Source organism: Symphodus melops, assembly GCF_947650265.1.
Source record: "Symphodus melops genome assembly, chromosome: 3".
Lineage (NCBI taxonomy): Eukaryota > Metazoa > Chordata > Actinopteri > Labriformes > Labridae > Symphodus > Symphodus melops.
The window spans coordinates 12,464,163-12,479,575 of record NC_136693.1 but is presented as its reverse complement, the minus strand read 5'-3'; the positions used below and the strand labels follow the sequence as shown (position 1 = coordinate 12,479,575).

At 41.7% G+C, this 15,413-nt stretch overlaps 1 protein-coding gene across 2 annotated transcripts in view; it reads right to left on the bottom strand.

Annotated features, from left to right (window-relative positions):
• rras2 (RAS related 2) overlaps positions 1 to 15,315 on the bottom strand; it is a 30,600-nt gene extending 15,285 nt beyond the window's left edge. The window contains exons 1-2 of one of the 2 annotated variants that reach the window (XM_079339249.1): positions 15,204 to 15,315; positions 14,645 to 14,841 (exon numbers count right to left, since the gene is read on the bottom strand). In XM_079339249.1, coding sequence (XP_079195375.1) covers positions 14,645 to 14,841; positions 15,204 to 15,300 — 294 coding nt within the window. In that variant the 5' untranslated portion in view covers positions 15,301 to 15,315. Of the gene's footprint in view, positions 1 to 14,644; positions 14,842 to 14,988; positions 15,145 to 15,203 lie in introns of those variants that run through there. The other variant, XM_079339250.1, reaches the window with a different exon arrangement.
• Between the last annotated feature and the right edge of the window lie 98 nt (positions 15,316 to 15,413).

Below are 15,413 nucleotides of genomic sequence, written 5' to 3'. Positions count from 1 at the left end.
AGTCATTTCTATATTGTTCATATCCAGTGTTACACACAGCGTATCGAAGATAAATGACTTGTATGTGAGAGCATATCTGGCCATTTAAGCGGATACTGATTCTGCATTAACACAAATTTGATTATCGGTTAATCAGACAAATAATTCGCCATCTAATCAATACATAAGTTAGTCTTAATGAGTATGAAACAGACAAAAGGCCATTATAATAATCCAGAACAAAGACGATGATGTTGGAGGGCTTTGCAAGCTCACTTTTTGTTGTCCATCTTCTCTCACACAGAGAATCCATAACAGTGCCATAAAAAAGCTGTTGGTTGTTGGTTGTGTGCTGGCGTCTGCTGTTATGTCTCCTTTATTATTTTACACGGAACCACATATGCAAACTGTCATGGCGGGTGATTAACAAAAGCATTATACGGGAGAAGAAAAATGCACACTATATAAACAAGCCCTGCAGCGTCACATACACATACACACTCACACGGTACCGTTAAGTCCTGACGTCTTAACCTGAAACATCTTAATCCTTTCTTCTGCGCCTCCAACCACTTCAGACGAGGACAGGACTGTTTCACCTTGCTGACTGTCATTGTGTATGTGCATCTTTGTTAACACGTCACGCCACTTTAGCTTCCACAACGCAGTATAAAATGACATAAGAGTTTTCTTTCGATGTCCGACCTGTATTGACCAATCACATATCAGCAGGCTTTCTTGCTCACAGTATAATACAGTCTGAATGGAAAGCAAAAGCAGGTGGAACTCAATCCATGCTAATAACGTACCAGCTCCCATCAGGGGATTCTGACTAATCTCAGTGCTCAGGAAGAAAGGTTTGGAAAAGGCTTCTTTTTTTTTTTTTTTTTTTTACCAATGAGTTTGGTTGGCCCTCCCGTTGCTTGCCATCTGCAGGTGTCCCCACTAAGGCTGAAAATACTTCTCTCCCAGTCTCTGAAAAAAGATCAACCTCAGCAATTTTAACAGATTTGGATTTTTCCTCAACAACAAGGTAAACATTATTAGCAGAGATTGATTGATTGCATAGATTGGTTTCCATGTAAGATGACTATACAATTTTTTTTTCTACCACCTAAGCATTTTAATGCTTGTTGCTCAAAGTTATTAGTCAACGGCTCCCTCTCTCCTCTCATGCAGTGCCAGAGCAGACACATGCGAGGGAGTTCAAAGGATAACATCAGGATATTAAAATAAGGGCATTCTTTCCTGTTGTTTGCAAATCACACGCTTGCTAACACAAAAAAACAAACAAAATTAAAATGTTGAAATTTGTGAAAACATTTGAGGCACTGTCTGTCCCTCTGGGCTTTTATTGTTTAAAATTGAGTCATGTGTTGGTTGTTCTGGTCTGTAATGTGCAAACTAGTCTTAAAAAGTCATGATTGTCATTAAGAATTGTGATGCAATATTTGTTACCTGCTGCCCACCCCTACAGCAAATGATGGTTTTCTGTACATAGGCCTATGGGTATTTTGCCTTAATGAAACATGTCACATACAGTTCCGTACGTCTGTAATGCCTCAGTAAGCACTCAAGGCTGCAGAGTTGGAGCTAGCGCTCATGCAGAGAATAAAGCAGAGGTTAAATGTCTCACAAAGTAGGCCCACTCCTGACACAGTCGACCCCCTGCTCTCCTCTATCCTCTGTGGCATTAGAACTTCAATCGGCCGGCTAAATATCAATGTGTGCTGGACTCTGAACACTTTTGAAGCCGCTCAAAGACGCAGAATCAAAGAGGTGCCATTTAACAGTCCCCCCCCCCCCCCCCCCCCCCCCCACCCAGCAGATCACTGGGCTCAAAGCTGCCTGTGTGCTCTATGTGGACACACTTCTGACTATTCTCCATTTCATAAGTACATTATGTTGAAATGGTAAGTGGAGACCTTTGTGAACGCTTTAGAAAGCCGTCAAAATGATTAACCAGAACAACACAAAGAGCAGAACTGTGTGAACCGCCTGTATTGTTCCTGCTGATCACGCGACATCACTAATGTTCCTGTTCACTACATTAAGCCTGCCATAAACCCAGCCGCTGACCGCTAATCGATGCACTTTTCTATACTGTCCTTCCTTGTTCTGCTGAAAGGGACAGAAAATAAAGACTTATTTCTCAAAGTGTTACAATCAAAAAGATGTACCCCGACTTCTGTCTGCTTTGGTGAATCTTCATCTATGCCTGCCTCAATTTGGACTAGATATTAAGGGGAAATGACACCAGGCGTCGATGGAACGGTGAGTAATTTAGTTAAGTTAAGGATGTTGGAGTTTGTTATCTAAAAGATAAGGTACGATGAAGAACAAAATATTAATGCCTAATTACATGCTGCTAACTTTTAGAGAACAAAGAGTATAGCTTCTTTGTAATTGATGGTTGTAATGTATTTTTTTTTTCCATTCTCAGCTTAATTCAGTTCTTCTTCCTCTGCTGGGAGCAGAGCAGCTTCTGCTCACATTCACAATGAAAAAGAAGACCAGCCGCTGTAGTGTCGCTACGGACAGAGAAGCTACTGTGCGACTTTGAAAAAACCCGTACACAGTCACTTAACAAGTGTAGCGTACAACCAGTACTCTCAGCTTTTGAGGGAAAACACATGACTGACCAAATAACGGGATGCTGATCGGTGCCGAAGACAAAGAACTTCCAGAGGATCTGAAAAGTTGTAAACCAAACTAAATTTAGACAAGAGTTCTAAATGCAGTGAAGCCAACATCTTGAGAAATGCCGATGACTGGCATGTGACGCATATTTTCGATGATACATTTGTTGCATCTAAAAGACCTCGGCGTCGAGAACAAATGGCGCTGAATTCATCCCCATTACCATCTCCACTCTCCTCTCTGCTACAAATGCTGAGTGCGTGTTTCTGCTCCGGTGTACTTTGCTGCAGACCATAACTCTTAGCATGGGGCGATATGTCAAAGGAAATGAGGCCACTCACTGGCATCATGTCAGATACACAGCATCATTTACTGTTGTGTGCTTTTAGGCCTGCAGTCTTACAACACAAACAGCAGAAATGTTTTTACTTTAGCAGGCAGCTCCTTATGAATACGATCTAATGGGCACATCTTTTCTTCTCTGGCTCCTCTCTGCCTGCCAATCCAAAGTCAATGAAAGTCATGTTAAGTGGATACAGAAGCGGAAATGATCATTCATAACAATCATGTAGGCTACAAGACTGAAGATGGGTGAAAATATGGAACAGGAAAACCTTGAATACATGATTGCAGAATGAATTTAGGTTCAGAGTATAACCAAACATAACTCTTTATACAAGGGTACAAAAAAGCCCTGATGTTAAACTCCTTAACATCTGTGCAACGCTATCTTAAGTCTTGCTGAAATCATTCAAACTGCATGTAAAAGACTGATCTCATTTTTCTGTTTTTTTTCATTCCAATTTTGGAGATGACCTATACCAAGCTATTACTGTAGTCACTATGTCACCCAGTTACTGAAAACAAACATATCTGCCAATTGAACGTGGCATGACGCATCAAGTTGCAATTAGGCTGTTTTGGAGGTTTTTGATGTTCCTTCTGTACAGATTTGGATATAGTTGTGAGAAAAGTCTCTCTGATTCTATTACGAATCGGTTTGCGTTTGATTAAAATTAACTTTTTCTGCGCGTTCTATTCTACACAACATTTCTCCCAAATTTCCAGATTTAATGTTCTTATTTTGGTCTTTTATTTGCAGAAAAACAACAGCTGGTTAAGACAAGGTAAGGATGCAGTGTTTTGTGAATCATGCAAAGATAACAGGTTCACAAGAGGACGGCCTGGGTTCGTGTCTGACCTGTCGCTCTTTTCCTGCATGTCATTCCCCACACACTCTCTCTCTCCCCGATGTCCTGTCTCTCCAATGACGGCACTAACTAAAACTTTTTTTTAAAACACATTCATTTATGAAATCAACCAGAGTCAGCACATATTTTTTTCAGTGTTCTTTTTATCGTTTTCAGCAGCTGTACTGTATAGTATAATATAGTATAGTATAGTATAATATAATATAGTATAGTCTACCTATAGCTCGTCAATAAGTTGAGTATCTCTTGTGTGTAAGGGGTCAGAGTTTCATGCTGCAAGTCCTCCAAGCTGCTCGGCTGTAAGAGGTCACTGTTTTGGTAAGACATACCAAACACAATTTCTTAGGCAGCTGTTGACTTGGTTGTGTGCTGGCGTGTGCCAATTTATTATCGTGAACAGCAACTGCTGCCAGAGACGCAGTCCCATTTGCTGTGTGTGTTAGATCAGCATTACAGTCAGACAGCAGCTGTGCGAGTGACTCAACAAAACTCTGATATCTCATAATGGATCGACACATGTAGTACCTGATGCTGACAGAACAGCCTCTCTGATTATCATCTGCTATCTGATCAGCAGGAGTCACACTCAGCCATTGTCGTCAGCACATTTGGACACTAGTGAGTGGTGCTGGAGGCGACTGTCACCTGTTGAGGGGTTTGTCTCATTCCAAGCCTCACCTCCCCCTGATGGACAGCAGGTGCCCCGCAGGCCTCTGGACAGTGTCTGCATGAGACGTGCCAAATGTCCAGCAGCTGCCTGGCAGACAGCTCAGGCCCCGGCATCAGGGACAAGCCCAGGCGTATAACAACAACCGTTCATTATGTGTTTTCATCGAAGAGAGAGAGAGAGAAAGAAAAAAAAGATCCTGCACAACATGCTCAAAAGGTGACACACACCAAAGACTACAGCTTCACTTTAAATCATCAGTCTAATCAGTGTGCTGATTAAATATAATGTTGTCACGTTAAAAGGCGAACATTCACACAACGTATATTTGGAATGCTTTTCAGTGGTGGGAGTGGGTAGCTAAAGTGAGCAATTTCTCACAGTCAGGGTTGTTGTTATATGACTGTGAGATGCGAGACCTGATACTGTGGCCAGTTATTCTGAAACAGACACATGTGTGAATACAGAACAAAAGCCAAAAAACAACAGAGAGGAACCCGCTGCCCTTGCTGTCTGTCTGACTATCTGATAGGCAGTGACCGGAAAACAAGGAGGAGGAGGAGGAGGACGAGGGGGGCATAGCAGGTGAAAATGTGATTCTCTTTTTTTTTTACCATAAGGCAATGTTAAAAGTGAAAAGTGATGATTCTGCATGCAGATTCATTCGGCAGTGTTCAATCTAAAACCCACTAGTGTTGATATAGAATTCACTTAAAGACCCGTTTTGATAAATCAGCTCGTCATGATTAGAGTACAGTCATAGTTATTCAACACTGAACATACCTGCTTTTTTTCTCATCAGTTCATCCCTCTATATCACTACAGGTCTGTGCAATGGACAAAGAGTGATACGGAGCGATAATAGGTTGATTCAATGCCTTGCTCATGGAAACATGTTGCTGTATATGAGTCACTGGTAGAAGGGTAAATGTGCGTGCAGACGCACACACTTCTTGCCAGCTCCAGAGGCTTTTCAGTGAGCATGCACACTTCACCACCACCTTCCTCCAGTGTTTTCTATGTAAACAAAACCCAGGTTTATAAAAGGTAATCGCAACTAAAAGGTGAAATTTCATACAGACGTTTCACAAGGCTTCATCCGAGGACTCGACAATAAACAAGTTCCACTCTTACTCTTCCTGCTGTGTTTAATTACAACCCAAACTCATGAAGAGTTGGTGAAGGCCGCAACTGGCTTTTATGTAGCTTCCTGTGACTCTTAAAGAAGATGTTAGCAGCAGTGCTACTCTGGGTGTATACAATTATAAATACATGTACAGTTACATCTTACTGTATCACCAACTGACGACCTGGATCAAAGTAGGCTCTTTAATGTGACCCACGAGTCATGAAAGCACAATATGAGAACATGGGAAATCCCGTGTTAACACCTGCCTGCCTAAAACTCCTTTTAGATTAAAAAAAAAATCTTAAATGTAGAACACAGTTATGGAATAGCTTTCTGTCTTTCTATAGGAGCGGAAACTCTTACTTTCAGGTCTATGATACTTTGTTTCATCAAATGCAAAGACAAATTCACATTGGCACTTTGAAAAATGAAGGCGTTTTCATGACGGCTGCGAAGTCAAACCATACTAACATGCAGGTTTTGTAGCCTCGCTCGCCCAAACTGGTAGAGCCAAAGAGATTAGCCATAACTTGTCCTTAGTCTCATTTTGTAAAACAAATCGTGAGACGACTGTATCGTGAACCCAGCATCGTGAATCGTATTGGGATTTGAGTGAATCGTTACGTCCCCGTTCACTGCAGATGTCCAGTCAGACTGAAGACTTCTTCAGAATCTGTATGTGACTGTAATGTGTCCTTCTGAGAAACGTCTACGGTTGGTTCTTTTGTCATTCTGAAATCATCCGTTTACAGAACAGATACGTGATTTAAGTTCTACCTACTTCAGGGATTTAGGTCCTACCTACTTCAGTGATTTAAGTCCTACCTACTTCAGGGATTTAGGTCCTACCTACTTCAGTGATTTAAGTCCTACCTACTTCAGTGATTTAAGTTCTACCTACTTCAGTGATTTAAGTCCTACCTACTTCAGTGATTTAAGTCCTACCTACTTCAGTGATTTAAGTCCTACCAACTTCAGTGATTTAAGTCCTACCAACTTCAGTGATTTAAGTCCTACCAACTTCAGTGATTTAAGTCCTACCTACTTCAGTGATTTAAGTCCTACCTACTTCACAGTGATTTAAGTTCTACCTACTTCAGTGATTTAAGTCCTACCTACTTCAGTGATTTAAGTCCTACCTACTTCAGTGATTTAAGTTCTACCTACTTCAGTGATTTAAGTTCTACCTACTTCAGTGATTTAAGTCCTACCTACTTCAGTGATTTAAGTCCTACCTGTTTTGCCACAGTTATAACAATTACATGGTATTCACGATGTCACATCATATCGAGAATCCTTCCCACGTTCAAAAAGTTAAAATGTCCGGATAAAATATTTCACTCTATTTAATATGCTCGAGAAAGAACTCCATAGATGAAATAATATACATCTAGTCACATATCCATGTGATTTTAACAAACTAATTCACATGCAACATTTATTATTTAGCTTTAATTGTCTTGTAGCAATAGAGATACACTCGCCTCAGGGAGAACATATAAGCCAACTCTGCCTCTTTCAGTCTATGACCCTAAAAGATTACACTGTTTGAGTTTGCCTTACTGACTTGTACAGCCATGCCACATGCAGGGTTTAATAATATTGCCCTTTCTTGAGGCAGATGGGAAGAGATAGAGAGAGAGACACAGAGAAAGGAGAGATAGGAATGATTGAAAGCATCATCTGATCTCTAATGTTGTAAGCAAAAAAAAAACAAAGTGGATCACACCTTCACCTCCAGTGAACTAATCAGCTTTACCAAGCAGAGAGAATGCTTCAACACTGATGATAATAATTGACTTGAGCGTCTCTCTCTCTCCGTATTCGCACACCCTTACTGTTGAATTCAAGCTGAGTAGGATTTTAGAGCGCGAGTGGATGTTCACCCCTGCAAAGGTCACGATAGAGAAGCAAGACGGTTATAAAGTTCTGCTTCGGTTGAACAAAGACATTATTTAAAAACCTAAAAAAGGAGTTGACCCTCTCTTCTCTTGAGCTTTCCCAGTTGGGTGGGAGTGTCTTTAGAGATCCTCGTCCCCCTCGGCATGAACATTCCTCTGGTGTTCTGCGGTGCGGTTTTGCCAGACTTATCAATACATTTAGAAATCACGAGAGATGGCCCTCGGTGCTGCACGTCACACAGTCAAAGTGATGGGCGTCATGAACAACATTCGGATGGGGCTTCTTCTAACTGGATCTAATTAGTATTAAACTGTTCTCAGATGGTTGACGTTTGCGCATGACAAATTGTTGAAGTTTGCCTTGTGGGTGGTACTCTAGGAAAGGCCTGTATAATTATAGGGAGGTTTATCTCCTTTGAAGCGTGAAAATAATCAGCAAATTTCCCACAAGGGCTCTCATGACATTACTAGATATCTTGTGACCACTTGTTGGACATTTTTGCCTTTGTTGAGCTAAACAAGTGTTTTTTTTGTTTTTCTTTCTGTTGACATGGTCGAGCCTCTAGGTGGCTCAGTTCATTGATAGTGATGATGATGGTGATAGTGATGATGCTACAGTAAATGTTGTTAACAGAAACATTAGAATCTACCATGGGCTGCACAATTATTCATCATCGTTGTGACACGAGTGTTAGCAGTCGAAAGTGTGAATTCTTTGCACTATACAGGAAATGTAATTTTACTTAACCAAGCAATGCTTTCTCACACAGCGTGCACACCTTTTATGTCCAGGGTATAATGGCCATGCGTTCACACAATTTTGATGCTGTCCGATGAAGCTTTAGTTAGCTGTCTCTTAGTATCAAATCAGTTGGTTCTTATTTTGTGGTGAAAAAAAAAAAAAAGGTTTACCGTAAATTCCGGACTATTGAGCGCACCTGGATATAAGCCGCACCGGCTAAAAATAGGTAAAAAAATGTATTTGTACATATATAAGCCGCACTTGATTATAAGCCGCAGGTGTCCACGTTATAACAGGAGCTATTTACACAGAAAGACGTGACACAAAGACATTTTTTTAACTTTTAATGAAATACGTACTACTGGTAACATCCGCAAATATGAAGCCTACTGTAAATCCTTTATCAAACAGTGTCTGTAACGCGGCTGATGAAAAAGATTACCGTAATATATTTCACAGGAAAAAGTCCATCCATTCACTGCCTCAGAATGACTTCATTACTCACTTCCTCGGTCTCTTTTTCGTTGTCACTGTCAGTGTCAACTTTACGTGCAGCAGCTCTATTTCCTTCTTTGACAGCCAGTTCGATCGCCTTTAACTTGAAAGCTGCATCATATGTATTTCTCCGTGTGTTTTCCATGATGAGGGTGCGTGCATGAAGCGCAAAATGACTGATATTAAGATCCGATGTGACGAAGTCAAATGTTTTTGCGGCACAAGCTCATTGTCCCGCAAGAAAAATCCATAAATAAGCCGCATCGTTTTAAAAGCCGCAGTGTTAAAAACCGCGACAAAAAGTTGCGGCTTATAGTCCGAAATTTACGGTATTTGCTATTTTTATTTAATTTGGTTTGCCAATACATGTACTGTGTAAAATGTGAGTTAGATAAAGAAACTGTTATGGAGCTAATTTTGTTGCACTGGTGTTGGACAGCCAATATAGCTAGATTAGCAACTAGCCACCTCCAGTAAAATCACAGTATGTGTGCGTAGCCTGTTAAATAGCAGGACTTTTTTCCTTTCTTTTTTTGTATCACTCATACTGTATGTCTCTCAGTCTGGATTCATTTATATCAGTCGTAAAGTGTCCAGCTAAATACACATAAAAGGAACTAACCATCTTCATACCACAGTTGCAAGATGCAAACTTTAAAGCCCTCCAGGAACATGGCCACAGAGGTTGACTCACAGCGGAACGTGATCTTGTGTCGATCTATTAGTTAGGATCTATGTGTTACCTCGAGGCCACATAACCACAAAGCAATTAAAGTACAACGGTCGGACAATAAAGTTACATTAACGATGCAAAAATGCATGTTAAATGGCAAATAAGGCCAGCTTGTTGGTGGTTTTTCTAAGCACTTTATTTCATCATAGAGTTAAAGCCATTTTTAAACAACACAGGATTAACTTGTTTTTGCAGATCGTTGCTGATTGGTCAGTCAACATATTCCCACCATGTATGATCCAGGCACATTGAATTGTGTTTTGGTCGAAGAGGGATGAGATAAAACCTTAATTCTCAATTCCAAGAAGCGAAAATCTATTGTTGGAGCAGCTCAATGACAGATGTCAGTACAGCTATGTAAAAAGAAAAAGCGATCACGAAGGCTCAGTACATCGTACTCGTTTCTTTACGTCTCCTAAACAAGTTGTCAATGTGTTTGAGCCCTCCTGAACACCAGTTCTTCACCTCTTATAAGAAGACCAAAGAGAGAGATCCTACAACATAGCAGAATCGTGCCAGGTGGAACTTGATTTCTGAATTTCACAAAAGGTTTTGTGCAAGAAGGTAATTTATGTGTTAAAGGTCTGTGACAAGCTGAGCAGCACAAGAATCAAATGAGGGTAAAGGTTTGTGGGGAAAGGGAAAGTTAGGACACTCTGACACGCTGGAGTAATACAAGGGAGCCGGCTATTGTTTAACAATATCACTGTTCAGTTATGACTTGAGCATGAACCAGCAAACATTTAGAAGAAGAAAAGAAGATTCACTTTATTGATCCCCGAAAGGAAATCAGGTTTTGACACTCAGTGAAATCATGCAACACACACACATAGGCTGATATACAGGACACAGGCACAAACAGGATCCTATGGACATGCAACTAATGGAGACATGTCAGAGTGAGGGAGTGGGCGCTCCTGAGCTGGTTTTGTGGGGGGAGTGGGGGGGATTTCGCTGCCTTGCTCAAGGGCTCTTACACACCTTCACAGCAAACAGAGCACAAGCCGTTTTCTTTCATTTTTGCAAACCGGGTGGATTATTCACGAGCAGAGCGCCTGTGAAACCATTCACAAAAACAGCACATCTATTGTAACTCGCTTGTCATTTCAATGATATTTGACGGTAATTTCACACACAAAGAAGAGTCAGACTGTTGTCTCAGGGTTGTGCCACAGATTGTTTTCTTCAGCTTTATGTAAAAAGAATTGTTGTTTATATGCTTGCCTGTACATTTGTTTTTTTCTTACTTTATCTGGCTTATTTTGCTCTAATTGTGGCTTTGCTTCGTGAGAAAACAACAGGTGAGCCTCCTACAGAACTAAACAAACAATGCACTCTCATCACCCACACACACGCACGCACACACACACACACACACACACACACACACACACACACACACACACACACACACACACACACACACACACACACACACACACACACACACACACACACACACACACACACACACACACACACACACACACACACACACACACACACACAGACACACACACACACACACACACACACACACACACACACACACACACACACACACACACACACACACAAGCTGCAAAATCCACAATTGGTGGTTAATCCTGCTAAAACACACAGACACACAGAATATAAATGTAGCTGTTCGCACACGGCGGTGTGACTTATGAAACAGTCTGAATACAGAAAAAGGCTACAAGTGTGTGTGAAAAGTGTCAAACACAATAAACCCTCTGAACTCAATCCTCAACACATATGCGCAAAAGTTTGGCAGCAAACACTTTCTAACCACCTGTAGCTGTTTCTGAGAAATGCTCAAGAAACGGCGCCCACAACACATTCGACGTCGGCTCTACTATCATTACCACACCATGTCTCCACATGCCCGAGGAAGGCGGCCTTTATAATCTATGTTTATTCTGCTAAATTGCTATGTATGACAACATTCCTCCAAAATGACCTCACATATATATATCGTATCAATGCAAACAGAAAAAGAGAGTAAAAAAAGGGGGAAGGGTCCTGTGCTTTATCTGAAAAAAACAAGCAGATAAAATAATCTGTCTGGATCTGTCACAATGTTTTGCTCTCTTGCACCGAATTCCACAAAATCACACATCATCCCATTCTCGAGCCATCCAGTTCCAGTAGCCTATGTGGGTTACTCTGTGCAAATAAGGTCTGTATTTATTGTCATTATTTGCAGATTCAAAAACAAACCCATACACATCACACATCACCCCACATGCAGTGCTCACATGGCCAGTGTGAGTCATGTTTTCCCTTACTTGGGATGCTTCCTCCCTCACGGACGTCACATTAAACGACACACTGTGTTCCACAACTTTTGTCAGATGACTCAATGTTATATCATCCCAGTGCTATTTCAGCCTGAGTCAACTGCTTGGCATCAGGGTGGTCAGCAGCCCCGAGAGACCCGCCACTCTGTTACTGTAAGACATCATCATTTCATCCTTTGAACCACAAAAATCCCTGCTTCAGTTGAATGCTGTATTATATCTCAGACTTTGCTCAGCCACCTGAAGATTAGCGGTGGGTGTTGAACCCCAGTACTTTGGAGAAATGAGGGAAGTATGCCCATTAAATCATGCTTTGACTATGAAATATTATAAGTTATTTACTCCTCACATGGGTATACATTAATCACAGCTGCTTGAGGTAAGACTTGTAAAATAAAACACCACAAAGTGGGGCATAATACAGAAATTAAAGTATTCTGTATATTTCAATTGTTCTACTTAATGCTTGTTTTACATTATTTGCTATCTGCCCAAAAACTCAGTTGCAGTATTGGCTGGATTAAATATTTTTGACTATGATACAAGGCAGTGACTGACTTTCTATATTGTATTTTTTGCCATATCATGTTTGTGCGAAGCGTTGGACATGCGGGGGGCAATTACCAGTCTAGATGAGTACTAGTCAGGAGCCTGGCCTAAATTTGAAAATGTGACACAAATTAAAGCACATATATTCAAAGTAATCATTTAAAAAAAAAAGGGGGGGGGGGGGGGGTATTTTTGGCAAATACATAACACTACATCTGACACTGTGCCAAGCTTTCCACTAACACATTAACACACGTTGTCCCAGTGAATCAGAAAGCAGGTCATATCTTTCCACACAAAACTAGAAGGTCCTCAGAGCAGCAGCAGAGGGGACTTCCTCTGCTTAAGGGGCCAAATTCCACATGGTCCGTGACCATTAACCCACCCAGGATGACTCAGACCCCCCACCCCTATAGCCTCAGCACCTCCCACAACTCTGAACATAGTAGGTTCTGTGGTAAGCCTCTACTTCACAGCCAACTGTTGAGGTCTTTCCCCCTTGGCAGGCATCTTCCAGAAACTTCTCCTCAGGAGGAGGATATGGGTCCTCCTCCTGCTGTCAACATCTTAATCTCTTTCACTTCCAGGACACCAGATATGTATGCAAGCAGGCAGTGGGAAAGAGAATACAGTGATTATCTGTAGGTCAAAATTAGATTGAAAAAAAGAGAATTTTTCAAGCTCAATCCCAAATGAATTCTGAAAGAAAATGATGGTATACACTTATGCTCTCCACTGTTTGCATCCCATATTAAATTTACAGCAAGACGCAGACATCTTCTAATATCTTTCAAGAAACTGTCAAAAGGTAGAGTTGAATTCACTTGAAATGAACGATACATTGAAATGTCTTATTTTAGGATGCAGCTATTTCTAAATCTCTGTTAGCATGTTAAAAAACCTTAATGCTTATAAGAGCATTGGCAAACTTTAAAGGGCAGATGTCAAGAGAGATTTCGAAACAAACATGGATGTTTGAGTCCTAACTCTCTGCCAAAAAGTGTTACAATTACAAAACTGTGCTGATTTAATAATAGAACGCTCATATATTATCAGATTGTAATCAAGATATGAAATTAGGGGGAAATAACTTCTGAGTGTTTTGGATCCAGCTTTAAATGTGTCTCCGCTCTAGGTCAATGGGGTCAGTAGGCTATGGCAGAATTATGTGTCATGGCTATCTGATCCCATTTTACTTGGTATGCAGTTAATAAGCTTTTTGAACCCTCATTAGACACAACACCCCTCCCCGAACATACACACAAACTCCTCTTGAAAAGCTTCAAACCCCCACTCTGAAACGTGTGCCAGCCCACTGTTGTCTGAAAGTGTAGAGACATGCAGCTGCCTGCAGTCTGGCCGGTAACACACTGACACAAGGGGGAAAACACAGAATGCAAAGGGCAAAGTTTGTCATCTCTTTCATACACTGAGGTCGCGTACATGTTTGTGTGTGGGCTTTCCGGTAAGAAGCCCTCGCCTAAATTACCATTATGAAAGCCTGGAAGGTCAACGCTAGGCAGAATATGTCTGCGGTGTGCTGGAATGCAACCAGGGGAGGTCAACTGTTTACATGCCTTCATATGAGAGTTTCCAAGTGTGCTGCTATAAAACTTAAAAACACATCGTCTGCCATGTGAGTTTGAATAAAGTTGCATTTTGAATTTGTATGTATATAAATTAAGTTGCTTTCCTTGGTTGGAAATTTCATCTAAACTCACAGTACTTACAGTACCATTAGCATATTTTCTATAGGAAGTGAACATGTTGATGAAATTGCTCTGAAGGTGGGCTGACTTTCTCTTCCAAGGGCTTCGTGAAACCCCATTATGTTTTTTTTTGTTAAGGGATTTTCTTTAGCTTTTCTCTCTCATTTTATCAGTAACCTTCTACTCTGGCTTGGTAGGCCTAAACGGACATGATCCTCTTCAAGCTGCAACAACTCCGCACACACCGGAGCTACTTTCCTTTTCAGTAAACTTCATAAATGAGGACAACTCGAGAGCACCGTAGACCCACTTTCCTTTCTCTTTTGACTAGCGGCTACAAACTGAAAAAGTGGGAAGTGGAGCTCTCGAAAATCCCCACGTTAAAGTGACAGCCATCATTCCTCGTTTGATTCACAAAAAAAAAATCGTCTCCCTCGGTGAATAGTTGGAGGCCTGGGCAACTAAGTAGCGAAGGAGAAGATTCGTCCCTGGCCTCCCAACCAAGAAAACCTCTTTCTCGGTTCTTTTTTTTTTCCGGATCAAAATCAAAGTACGGGGGCTAAAGAGACTGAGCGCTGCTACTGACCTGGATGAACTGGATAGTCAGGGCTGATTTCCCAACACCGCCGCCTCCGACCACAACCAGCCGATACTTCTCCTGCACTGAGCCGTCCTTCCAGCCTGCCATCGAGGACACTTCGCCGCCGCCGCCGCTTGCCGCTTGCCGGATCACCAGTGAGCAGCAAACACCCACTTTTTTTTCTCCTGTAAACTGAAGAGGCCCTGCAGCGGAGAGACCGAGGAGCAGAAAACAAGATATATTTAGCCGAAATGACTCTTCGGTCGGTGTAGTCCGTTAAGAGCACGAATAAATGCTAGAGGAGAGGAGAGGGGGTCCCGGAGCTACGGGCGCCTGTCCATTCGCCTGACCGTGTTTAAGCCTCGAGAACACTGCGATGCTGAGGTTCCGATAGTAGGCTAGAAGTGAGCTGCCAGGCCAGTACTAATGTCTGGCGCTAGGGGCTCTAACTACAGACTGCGTGTGACTGCCTCCACGCACCCCTCCAAAAATTACAACCACATACACACACGCACACGCACGCACGCGCACACGCACACGCTCAACCACATCGCCTTAACCCTACCCCACTGCAGCGCTGTCCTCAGAAAGATCAACCCCCTGCAGACACATTCCTGTCCCCAAACACTACAGCAATGTCGGCTGACTATTAAAAAGCACATTATCCAGTAGTAATAAAATGATCTGGCCTATATTCTATAACCTGGCTACATAATGCAAATCCTCTATATTTGAGGTGTAGGCCAATCACACTTTTGATTTTTAGAAAATATTT